The sequence below is a fragment of the Grammomys surdaster genome, unplaced genomic scaffold, assembly GCF_004785775.1.
Source record: "Grammomys surdaster isolate TR1022 unplaced genomic scaffold, NIH_TR_1.0 62, whole genome shotgun sequence".
Classification (NCBI taxonomy): domain Eukaryota; kingdom Metazoa; phylum Chordata; class Mammalia; order Rodentia; family Muridae; genus Grammomys; species Grammomys surdaster.
The window spans coordinates 12,224,924-12,237,639 of record NW_021604564.1 but is presented as its reverse complement, the minus strand read 5'-3'; the positions used below and the strand labels follow the sequence as shown (position 1 = coordinate 12,237,639).

General features: G+C 42.5%; 1 protein-coding gene across 5 annotated transcripts in view; it reads left to right on the top strand.

Moving 5' to 3' along the window:
* Window positions 1–12,716, top strand: part of Fndc3b (fibronectin type III domain containing 3B) — a 291,713-nt gene that overhangs the window by 158,885 nt on the left and 120,112 nt on the right. For all 5 annotated transcript variants that reach the window (XM_028763225.1, XM_028763232.1, XM_028763211.1 and 2 more), the window contains exons 5-6: window positions 4,962–5,205; window positions 7,821–8,111. In XM_028763225.1, the coding sequence (XP_028619058.1) occupies window positions 4,962–5,205; window positions 7,821–8,111 (535 nt within the window). The remainder of the gene's footprint in view (window positions 1–4,961; window positions 5,206–7,820; window positions 8,112–12,716) is intronic.

The following is a 12,716-nucleotide window of genomic DNA, read 5'->3' as shown; positions in this document are numbered from 1 at the left end:
GGCTCACATGCATGCATGTGTGCACACACATACACACAGATAAGTCAATGTAACACACTTTTCATTTAAAAGTTATTTGGTTATTCTCTGCAGCTGTCCAGCAATCGAGCCCCTGTGGAGAAGTCAGGGCCTGATTAGGTAAAGTCACAGATTAATGAGCTTGTATCTAAGCATTATCCCTGGCTGCCTCCCTTTTTATAACTGTAGTCTGTATGGAAGAAACATCGCTTTGTTTCTTCTTTAGCATTGTGAGACCATGAGCAGAAGGGAGTGTAGGCTTACCCTGTACCCAAACCAGTTGAGAGTCAGGTCTGCTTGGCTGCTCGTCATAAGAGAATTGGGCTCTTTCAAGCCGTGGGTCTGCTGAAGAAACTTTCATAGTATTCTGAGTGCCTGGAAGAGGGAAGAACCTGTGGGTATACTCGCTTTCTATTACTAGTGGATTTGTGGCTATTTCACTTTTCTTTATATGAGAAACAATTGCAGAATTGAAGGAGTGTGCCCAAAATGGCTCCTTTCTACTCAATGGTGTGCAATTTTCTTCTGTCTGTGCCTGCTCTCCATCTACCTGCCTAGCGTTTTCACTTGCATTTCTTTCTTTCTTTTCTGCCACCCTGACATCATGGGTCAGCAAAAGAACACAGACCCAGGTAGAGCCCTGTGCCAGCCAGTTATTTATTTGGATGTGACTCTTGTTTGAACTCATCATTACTGTATTTTGACACTGAAGCTCGAGAGAGATGGGACACCTTTGTTACTGTTCATCTGTGAGTTGGTACCTAGTTCTCTGCGGTGCCTGGCATATCACAGGCACTTTTCAACACTTGCTGCAAGGTGGGGGTCATTTCTGTTCTATAGAGGGAGGAGAGAATTTGAGGGCCTTTTAAGTCCCTTTTAATCTGGACCCAGGCAGTTCTTCTATTCATTTTGTACTTTACCACGATGATAAACCGAGAATAGTTACATCTCCAAAACCATCCTAGGCCATGACACAGCACAGCCCTTCGGCATGTATTATTCTCTTGGTTATAATGCCGTTCTTTACTTAGTTCATGTTCATGGTAGTATTGAAACTGTTACATCCAGAAACGGAGTCACAGTGTTCGATCACATTTGATTTTATTACAGTTATTACAGTACTTCTTTCCAAATTAATAATTTTGATCATACCTGATTTTTAAAATGTTATTTATTGTTAGTTATGTGTACTAGTGTGTCCCTGCTTTTCTGCTTGTGCACCATGTACATAAAGTGCCCAGAAGAGGACATCGGGTCTCCTGGAACTAGAATTACAGATGACTGTGAGGCACTATGTGGGTGCTGGGAATCATTACCATTACCTTTGATTGTGATAGTCAACTAATTGACCATCTTTTCCCCACTTTGTTCCAGGGTCTGTGTCTAAGCTGCTCAGTGTTCCTTGCTACCTCAGTCTGGCTGTGGGCAACTATGCTCTATCCATATTTGTGCTGTGCCCACTTCCTGGGTCATGGCTGACCATGACAGCAGGCTTCTGGTTTTCTTTCTGCCTCCTGCCCTTCAAGCTGCTTCTGATTCTTGTACCTTTGCAGGCTGGAGGGAGGAGAAGGAAAGCCTTTTGGGAACAAAGGAGTTTATTCAAATTGATCCTGAGAGTTAGAATGGGTCTCATAAAACATGTGCATAATTTAAGTGTCTTTTCTCTTAAAAGAGAATGCTTACCTGGAATGGTCCATGGAAATTTGAATAAACCATGTAGTCAGATCTGGGTAATGTTGACCATCAGGTTGACTTTCTTCAGTGGCCTGAGGAACAGGGCTGCGGCTTTTAAAGGATGAATGCATTTGAGATAGGGTTTGGTTGGGTGCATAATGCACCTCAGAGTAGGTGGCCATCTGAGAGCACAACCCCCTTTCCCAGAGTTCCTTGCTTCACTGGATACATGTGAATGGCACTTCTGTTGAGCCCAGAGACAAGGATAAATTTGGAAGAAGCATTCTTTGTTCTGACTTGTAAAATCTTCCTACGTGGAGTTTTGTAACAGCACTTACTAGAAGCCAGGCTAGTTTCCCTCTTACCTTTGAATATTCAGTGGTTAACAGTGCTATGTGTCAGGAAGTCACTGTTGAGCTGAATATGGGATTTATCTACCTCTGGACATTGCCATAATTTTATTTACCCCAAAAGGAAATGAATTTTTTTCCTAGTAGTTATCTATGGAGATTGAAAGCATGTTTTCTTGCCTTGGGAATTTTGAACTGAATTCTCTCAGATGTTTGACTTCTTCTACTAGAAATATGTATGTGTGTATGTGTTAAAGAAGATTATTACCACCACCATCTCTGGAGTTGCATTCTTACTAAGTTCCTTCTTTAGGGAAATCCGAGAATAATTTCCTTAGGTGGAATTCACAACTGAATTTGATAAGTAAAATGTACAATATTATGTTATTAAACAGGCAAATTATCATGTTTTTGTTTTGTATACTTACTTTAGCACTCATAGTTTATTTTGGGAGGGTGAAAGACAGGTCTGCTTTGCATAAGAGCTGGTTTCTGAAAGTAGCTTATAATGTCTATCTATACATGTAAATATCTTTCACAAATACCACAGAATAATTCAGGATATTTAGAACAGGGCTTTAGGCAGTTTTAATATGTGCATCAATTTGTGGCTGTATAACACTACTTAATTTTTTGGCTAGAAAACTGTTGTGTGTAAATAAAGATAATTTATTCTTTTGAGTGGATTTATTTTGTTAATTTTTAGGAACAACCTTTTAAGGACAGCTGTTCTCATCACAGCAGCAAGAAGACAAATCTTTAGTTCTGGGTGTCACTTATTTCCCCCTTTGGAATTTTCCTTGTTAGAGTTTGTTGATGAACTTTCTCAAAAAGTAACATGCTTGTAGCAAGCCAGAAAGAAGATCATGAGAATAAATTATTTTCATTACAACCTTCGCTATAGAGTGCTCCATGTAGCTATATCTGGAGGAAAAGTAGAACTTCCAGGAAATTCTTTGCTTTTTGAACCTTGAAGATTGAAGGAATGTCTTAGGAAATCAGAGCACATAGAAGATAGATAGGGAAAGAGAACACAGGGATAGCCGGTGTTTGTATCAGTGGTAAGAAACATCCACAGCATCGATACTGCAGTTGTATGATGTATGTTCTAGAAGTGTATCTGTACTTGGAGGCTTTGGCAGAGGAGGAGATGCTGTCTGTCTGTGCCTGCTTTAAGCACTGCTGTATGTGGACTTGTAAATACCTGCTGCGTGTTCCTAAGTAGCTTAATATGGTTAGTGGGCCACACCCCAGCAGTGCCTGCCTTTATTCAGAGCTGTAAGGACACGGAAGGCTGCTCAGAGCTCTAGGAGAGAATGATTCAGAGCCTTAACTTCAAGGAGCGAATGATGAGCTTAATGAAATATTAGCACAGTAGAGTGTTATGTTAATTTTCTGCATGTGTGTGTGTGCCTGTGTGTGTTTGTGTGCACTCTCTGTGTGTAGGTGCCCACAGGGTCCAAAGACAGCATTGAATCCCTGGGGCTGCAGCCCTGGGATGTTATGAGCTGCTGTGTAGGTTCAGGGAAACAAAGCTGGAAGAGCAGCAGATGCTCTTAACCACCGAGCCATCCCGCCAGCCCCCTGTTGTCTTAACATAAAGACCAACCAATGGCTGTTAATTCAAATCAAAATCCCTTTGTATACTGAAATACGGACTAAATACTTATAGACTTGCCAGTTTGACTAGCAATAATATTTTGTTTTTTATGAAACTAAGCATAGGATATGTTTTTGTTGTTAGAGACAATAAAATCATTTTATCCTGTTACTAACCTCCTGAAATGCATTGAAAATAATCTATTTTAATATACAGATTCTATTTCAAGCATTAAAAAGGAGAAGAAAATAAAAACCACAAATAAAGCCTGTCAGAATGTGCGCCTCATTGTGTTAAATAACGGATTTGACCAAGTTTTAATGAGCTTGTTCTGGATTCCCAGTTTAACATTGTGTACATGAGTGTGCATGCATGTGTATTTCTTTTTCTTTAGTTTGGCTGAAGCCAGGACGCTTCCTCTACAACTGAGCTATTCCTCTGCTTCCTGAGTTGATTCTGCTGTCTTCTTCCACACAGGCCTGACCTAGAGTCTGTCTCCCGACCTAGAATCAGTCTGTCCGTCAGCTGTTTGGGCACCACAGTGCTTTGAAGGCCCCGTAGCCATTTGTGACTGCCCTTTCATGCTCTCCCTTTCTCCGTTACCTCATAGCCTTGCTTTTTCAATGTGCCATCTGCTGTATAGACCGTGCCTTTGCTCGTGTTGTGTCAAGACTGACTTGGTGAAAGTGGCACAGCCCAGGCCGGGCAGGCCTTGCCTGGCACACTGCTCTGTGCTAGTGCAGAATTGCTCAGTGTTGAGGACGAGCGCAGGTGAGCGGCTGGCTGGGCTGTGGAGTCCTGCCTGACTGCCTGCATCATCTACGACAGCGTTCATGGCTGAAAGCAGGACAGTTAGGTACATATTTGACTCTCCTGACTCGAGATTGCTCAAGTTTTTATTGGTCAGAATCCCTTCATTGTGTCCACCCTCTTAGTCCAGGTAAATGATAGTTTAGGGTACTTGACTTGTGTGTACTAAAGCAGAGACAGAGCAGCTGTTGTCAGGTCTAGAAGCCCAGCCCTGGAAGCACTGGCCTATAGATTCTCTTCTGTAAAACCATTCAGCTTATGGTTATGTACAAAGGTGCTCCTACCGTCAGTTTAAACACACAAGACCATAAAAATTTTATGACAAACCCAAAATTTACTAGCAAGGTACTGGTTTTTCTAAAATGTTTCACGGGGTCAGAATCATTCAAATAACAGGAAGTTACCAATTCCTTTGTATAAGGAACAAGGAAGTTAGTAGTACTTTTGCACCTGTGGGTGTGCTTGTTAACAGTGTGTATTACATCCTATCCTTTTGCTTTCTTCCCTAGGTGATTGAAGACAGCACTGGAGTCCGCCGGGTGGTGGTCACGCCGCAGTCTCCTGAGTGTTACCCACCGAGCTATCCCTCAGCCATGTCTCCAACCCATCACCTGCCCCCTTACCTGACCCACCATCCACACTTCATCCAGAATTCGCACACTGCCTACTACCCGCCTGTCACTGTTCCTGGAGATATGCCACCCCAGTTTTTCCCCCAGCCTCACCTTCCTCCCACAATATATAGTGAGCAAGGTGAGTAGATTCCAGTTGGCGTTGTGATTTGTTCAAACTGGCTACTCTCCAAGAACTCGCGAGCCCTCTCCCCTTCATCGCCTGTAGACTGAGCAAGGTAGAAAGAGACCTGACTGGTACCAAATTCATGGAAATTCCTAGTTTCCTTTGTCTTGGATTATGCCTCATAGGAATCCCTTGAGTTTGTGGGTGGGTCACAGCTCTGTCTTGCTTCCACCTCACCAAGAGCAAGGAGTAGAATATAGGTCATCTTTGTATCAGAAGTGAGGCGGCTGTTGACGTGTCTTTATGTAACACTGGCCTGAGGCAGAGCTGGGGCCAATTATTTCTTTGGCATCATCACCGTCTGCCAGAAAAGGGGAAATTGAAATGATTTGTGCCCCATTCCAAATGTTAGAAGAGTATGAAGTCTCAATATCCTTTGGATTTTCCAAAAGCTAGATCTCGGCAGAGCTCACCGATTGTCTTGCGGTTGGTGTGGCTCTCAGACAGCTGTGTTTCTTTTGAGACTAGCCCTGACTTTAGCCACAGTGTCACTGGTTGTTAGACAGATGCTTACCTTAAGAGGAAGAGAGTCTTGGAGTTCTCAGTATTGTCTTCAGTTTGAGCTTCTGATTCACAGTCTGATGATGCTCTCTGATGCGCCTAAGTTAACAGCTCTTCTCTAGGATGCCCACAAGTTGCTCTTGTATAAATGATGGCCGTTATAATCTTAGGCAAGGTAAAATTACGATTCAAAAGGTAGTTAGAATTAAATAGGCATTGCTCACTCTTCATAATGTTCTTTTATCTAATTTATTAAAATAACATTGATCTGGTAACATAGAAATAATGAAAGTGCCATTTTTAGCTTCAAAGTAAAGATTGTAATAAAACAAAATCTTCATATTCCAATGGAGTTTTCATATTCTGTAGAGTTTCCTCTCCTGATTTCTCAAGGTATATACCTAAAAGCAATTAAACATTAACTCCTGGAACCATGAAAGTGTAGAAAACTGTCACCATGCCTTAAGTTCTTCTTACAGTAGTGTCCATGGTGACCACTTTACCTCTCACAGGTAATGCTTTGTGCCGTTTACAGCATTGGCTAGCCACCTGGCATATGTTAGTATAGTTGGTTTAAACACATCCTTTCTGAATTTGGCTGCGCTTCTTTTTTCACATTCCGTAGTCCATGCTGGCTCTCTTATAAGGATATAAATAAGTTGTGTGGACACAAAGGACATAATGTAGTTTTACCCTTGAGCAATGGGAATATTGTTAAATTTTATAATGTCCTGTACTTTCCTGCTCAACACTGTCTTGCTTTTGGTTGATCATCTCCGGAAATTATGGTTAGTCCCCTCTTATTATGCTCACAAGTGACATAAAATTTGTATGGTCACTGAATATTTGAGAAGTCCTATTCCTGAAAGATATTTGGATATTTTATGTTGGCATTTCCTAAGGATAATATTTAAAAATCAAATTTAAAACTTCTTGGGGCTGGAGAAAGTTAAGAGTTCATGGTTAAGAGCACTTCTTGCTCTTGCAGAAGACCAGAATTTGGTTCCCAGTTCCCTCATTAGGGTCCAGTTCCAGGGATTCCAACATTGTCTTCTGACCTGTACACATGTGGCACACACATAAAAATAAGGTTTTTTTACTTTTAACAAATTGAGAAGGGGAGTAGAGAGCTGGCTCAGCAGTTAAGAGCACTGGCTGCTCTTCTGTATGTCCTAGATTTCATTCCCAGCAACCACATGGTGACATAGCACTTGTCTCTACCTCCAGTTACCAGTTCCCAGGGATCTGACATTCTTCTGGACTCTGTGGGCACACATGTGATGCACAAACATGTATACTGGCAAAATACTCATGCACATAAAATAAAATTTAAAAACAATTGAATTTCTCCCCTAAGACCATAAGAATATCACAGGTTCCTATCATTGTCTTTTCTAGTTAGAAGTGTCCAGGTATAGCAGGGAAACTCACTTTTGTCTTCCACCCATCTCTCCAGGAGAGAAGTTTGAAATGGCAGCTGTTAGCTTAGCTGAAAATTCTTCTTCACACATCTGTCCCCCTCTGTTTATGTCTAGATCCTCATAACAACAATTTGTCATTTTATTCTCTTCAATCATTTTCTCCAATTGTTGCTGCTTCCTCATGCCTCAGATAACTTCTTGGATCATAGTTAACTCTGTCCGTACCAATAGAAACATTGTTGCATCTCTGAGAATAGTGATACTTTTAAATGTCTTGAGTCTATGTAGTCACACACAAGGGGGTATTTCATTTGTTCTCTTATATGTATTACATCTATTAAAGACACTGAGAAAGAGAAGGTCAGATTTACCTATAAAGTTTCCAGCCCATGAAGTCTTTGGATAACCTTGTCTTTTAAATTCTAAATACACTGTACTATTTGTAATAACTGATGATTCTTTGAAGAGTTGGAAAGGAATACAATTACTGTAAACTGATAAAGTATCCAGGATTGTTTAAAGTATATTTTGTAATGTATGTAGTAATACTTTGCGTTGCTTCTGCCAGGGGTCAGGTTATTTGATCTTGTAACTACTCGCTGTGGCAGATGGAGACTAAGCTTGTATTATTGCACATACTCATTCTAGAAATTATCCCTCTGTATGGAATGTCGAGCTACATCACCCGAGAAGACCAGTACAGCAAGCCACCACACAAGAAACTGAAGGACCGTCAGATCGACCGCCAGAACCGCCTCAACAGCCCACCTTCCACCATCTACAAGAACAGCTGTGCGACAGTGTACAACGGCTATGGGAAAGGCCACAGTGGAGGGAGCAGTGGAGGTGGGGGAGGTGGCAGCGGAGGCGGACCTGGGATCAAAAAGACAGAGCGAAGAGCAAGGAGCAGCCCAAAGTCCAGTGATTCTGACTTGCAAGGTACTGCCATAGACACTGGCATCTGGAGGGCACAGGGGAGCTTTATTTCAGGGCGGGGGCTTCTTTTCTGGGGACAGGTGGGTTGACCTTATTGCTTTCTTAGTAAGGAAAGACTACTATAGCGATTATTTTTTAATTTGTGTGATTATTTTTTTTTTAATCACACTGCCACATAACTATCAACTTCATCTCAGAGACGGTATTGGAAATTGTTTTGACTTTGGCCTGCTTCTGCTGTCACATGCTACATTGAGAAATATGGAAGAAATCAAGTTGAATCTTTTTCTACCAACCATGGGCTAATTACAATTCCAAGTAATTACCCCTCACGCTAATAGCTGCAGTTATTTATATTGTAGCAGAGTTGGTCATGCATGGCAGGAATATGTTCTTGTTCAGATTCTGGTAAGGGTGTCTGTCCCTGAGTGTCATTTGGCATTCCCACTGAGCCAGTCTTTCATAGACCAAAATGAGGTGGAGAGTCAGGATCACCACGAACAGAGACAAAGCTAAGAAGGGCACATGCACTTTGTAGGTTAGGGGACAGCATGCTTATGTTTAATTACATTTTTAGGTGAAACTTACAGGTAGTTATTTTTGTTGCAAAAGGAGAAAAAAAAGTCTTTTTCTGTCCACATATAAAAGGCTAAAAGACTACAAACTTTTATAGACAAGCAAATATATGGATGAAAACATGTAGACATTTAGAAAGCAGATAATGTTTTGACAACTGTATGAATTTATAAGTCTAAATAAATACTGAAAAGTAAAGTACAAATGTCAGACACAGATACCTGATAAGGCACCCAGTCCTTTATGTGTGTGACTGTGTGTCTGTATGTATGTGTATGTGGTGTGTATGTGGGTGAGTATATGTGTGGTTACTTCTGTAAGTGCATACAGAGGCCAGAGGAGGATATCAAATGTCCTGCTTGCTCTCTTTCTACCTTACTCCTTTCAGAGAGGGCCTTTCCCTAAACCTGGAGCTAGGTTGGCAGCCAGGAAACCCCAGTGATCCTCTTGTCCCCATTCGCCACAGCACTAAAGTTGGGTGTGTGCCTCTGCACACATGCACATGTGTGTGTCTGTGTGTATCTGCATGTTTGTCTTCGTGTGTGTGTGTGAGAGAGAGTGCATGTGTAGTGTGTGTGTGTGCATGTGTGTGTGTGTGTGCATGTGTGTGTGCATGTGTGTGTGTGTGCATGTGTGTGTGCATGTGTGTGTGTGTGTGCATGTGTGTGTGCGTGTGTGTGTGTGTGTGCCCATGCCTGGCTTTTCATGTAGGCACTTGTATTCAAGTTCCTGTCCTAATGCTTGCAGCAGGTAGGCACTCTATCCGCTAAGCCAGGGGAAGACTACCACACTTTAATACAATTCCTCATATCATGATGACCCAGCCATAAAATTATTTTCATTATCAACTCATAACTGTAATTTTGCTATTATTATGACTAATAAGTACCTGGGAGTTCCAGTGGTCTTAGGCAACCCCTAGGCAAGGGTCATTTGACCCCCTAGGTTGAGAACCACTATACTAAGCCATCTCCAGCCCCAACCCTTCCTTGCTATGGTTTGTAACATAGTGACTCTAGCTGTGATAACGTTTGTGACTATAGAAGGTAGAAGTTATGTACCTTTGCATGTCTATGGAAGATTGGCATTTGACAAGAAATTTGGTAGGTGTTCTTTCTTGGTAGACCATTTGCAATTGGTAAGCTGTAGCATAAGGAACGGCAGCGGAGAGAGCGTACCTTGCTGGAGTATTGTGGATTATTTTGATTTTGTCCTTTTTCATCTTCTTTTTCTTCCCTATTTCATGCAGTTGTACTCTGACAATTATTAAAAAACGAAGATAGTGTGTGAAAGAGAAGCTGAGCTGAGAGTCTTTTAAACAGGTCTCAAGTGAAGGTGCTGGGTCTGGTGTATGGAATTTTTTTTTCTCAGAGGTATAGGTCTTCCTGTGTTGCTCAAGATGTACTTGAATCCTCTAAAGCTGTCTTAGTTACAGCTTCATTGCTCTGAAGAAGACACCATGACCAAGACAACTCTTATACAACAACATTTAGTTAGGGCTGGCTTACAGGTTCAGAGGTTTAGTCCACTATCATCAAGGCAGAAAGCATGCCAGCATCCAGGCAGACATGGTGCTGGAAGAGCTGAGAATTCTACATTTTGATCCACAGATGGAGACTGTGTTCTATACTAGGGAGAATTGAGCATAGATGACCACACACACCACACACACACACACACACACACACACACACACAATTAGACATAGATTATTCACAGGAGTATTTTTACCCAAATATGAAAAGGGAGTATTCATGTTGCTTACTTCGATGTAAGAGAAGTGATGTAAGTGCCTAGGAGAAAAGCAAATAAAGAAATGCAAGTGAAAGATCATAGGAAAGATAATCCAGGAGGGTGGAGTGGGTGGAGCCCTGCCAAACTTAGCTCAAAGCTTAATGCAACTGCCAGTGCGCTTTGGCAAAGCGAACAGTCATCTTCTATGTAGTTGGATTATTTCACGATTCATGACCTTAGTGTGCTCTCCGCTCTCTATTTTAGTATTTGTACATTTATGAAAGAGCTGGCCCTGCGCTAGCATCTACATTAAATATCATGGACATGCCTGGCTATTCAAGTATTTTCATATGTCCTACCTCATCTGAGAGGACTCAGGTGGAATTGTTGAGAAGCATAACGCATTGTCTGCTGTATAGAAAGCATTTGCCTTTGTTAAGGGCATGGCGAGCTCCCATTTGCTTTGGATCTGAAGAACCCAACATTCCCAAGGAAAAGGGGTGCATGGGCTCGTATGCTCGCCATGTTTAGTCCTTCCTTGCCCTTGGCTCACACCTTCATTGTTAGACAGTCCTTCTCTGTCATGGCTTAAACATGAAATAGAAGTCAGATGGGGGCTGGCGAGGTGTCTGGGCTGCTACCTCTCATGAGTGCTTTTGATCACTCTTGAGATCTCAGAATGCCCTAATTAATAATATTAAACTGCAGCTAACTCTGTTATGGTTTATATGTGTTGTTTGCTCAAGACAAGGACACATCCTTAATCCTAGCACATAGGTTGTGGTATCTTTTTATATTCTGCTTCTGGTGTGTTGTCTGCATTTTCGGAGAAGACCAATATCATTACTTCATAGTTTCTCAAATGTCGGAGTCAGCTCTAGTCAAGTACTTCTTTGCTGCTTACAGTAAACAAGTGGTTTTGAGAGGGATGGGTAGAGACTAGGGGTGTGATTCGGTGGTAGAGTGTATGCTCAAGCATGCCTTATACCCAAGTGCAGCCTTAGAACTGGGGCAGGGCCACAGGGAGAGGGCAGACTTTTGGTTTGTGCAGTTGAAACTGCCTCTGAAAGACTACGAACTGGCGTGGTCATAAAGACACATGGCAGTGGATAGCCAGTTCTTTTAAAGTCCTGGTTCTCAGTTAACTGTTTCAAAAGGACAAATAGGGCCTTGAATCAGAAACGCCTCCACCTCATTTCAAATCAGTGGTTCTGGCTTCATGATCCACCTCCTCCAAAAATATATTGGGGATAATACTTACTGAAGGCAGAAGGCAACTCTTGTAATATGAAGGATTGCTAGAGACAGACCCTTCACCAAGGGTTCAGTAGCACCTGTTTCTGTTTCTTTTCCCACAGACACCATGACCATGGCAAGTCTTATAAGGAAAACATGTAATTGGGGTTGGCTTACAGGTTCAGAGGTTCAGTTCATTATCATCAAGGTGGGAGCATGGCACTGTCCAGGCAGACATGGTACAGGAGGAGCTGAGAGTTCTACATCTTCATCTGAAGATTGCTAGTAGACTTCCAAGCAGCTAGGGTGAGGGTCTCATAGCCCACACCCACAGTGACACACCTACTCTAATAGTACCACTCCCTGGGCTGAGAATATACAAACCATCACAATGGTTATCCTGTTCTCCATGTTATAGGTACAGCTAAATCATATCTGAGCATGATTCCCTCCTGACCATCAGAGGAGCCCTCATTGTCTGCAGTGCAATCCCCTGCTGTGTGTAGTCAGTCAGAGGTCCCACCAGTCCCCTGCTGTGTGTAGTCAGTCAGAGGTCCCGCCAGTCCCCTGCTGTGTGTAGTCAGTCAGAGGTCCCACCACTCCCCTGCTGTGTGTAGTCAGTCAGAGGTCCCACCACTCCCCTGCTGTGTGTAGTCAGTCAGAGGTCCCACCAGTCACCTGCTGTGTGTAGTCAGTCAGAGGTCCCACCAGTCCCCTGCTGTGTGTAGTCAGTCAGAGGTCCCACCAGACACCTTGCGGTTTATTACATTCCACTGATGTGCACTGTTTTTCCAATTCCTCTATCTAGTGAATTTCAGCTCAGTCCTTCCAGAAACAGTTCAGAAATCCTCTTCTCTGTGAAGCCTGTGTCCTCAGGGTGTAGGTAGCAGATGCATTAGTGTGAAGCCTGTGTCCTCAGGGTGTAGGTAGCAGATGCATTAGTGTGAAGCCTGTGTCCTCAGGGTGTAGGTAGCAGATACATTAGTGTGAAGCCTCTCTCCTCAAGGTATTAAGTAACAGGTAGTTAGGAAAAACAAAGCACACAGTCACATTGCTCTCCCC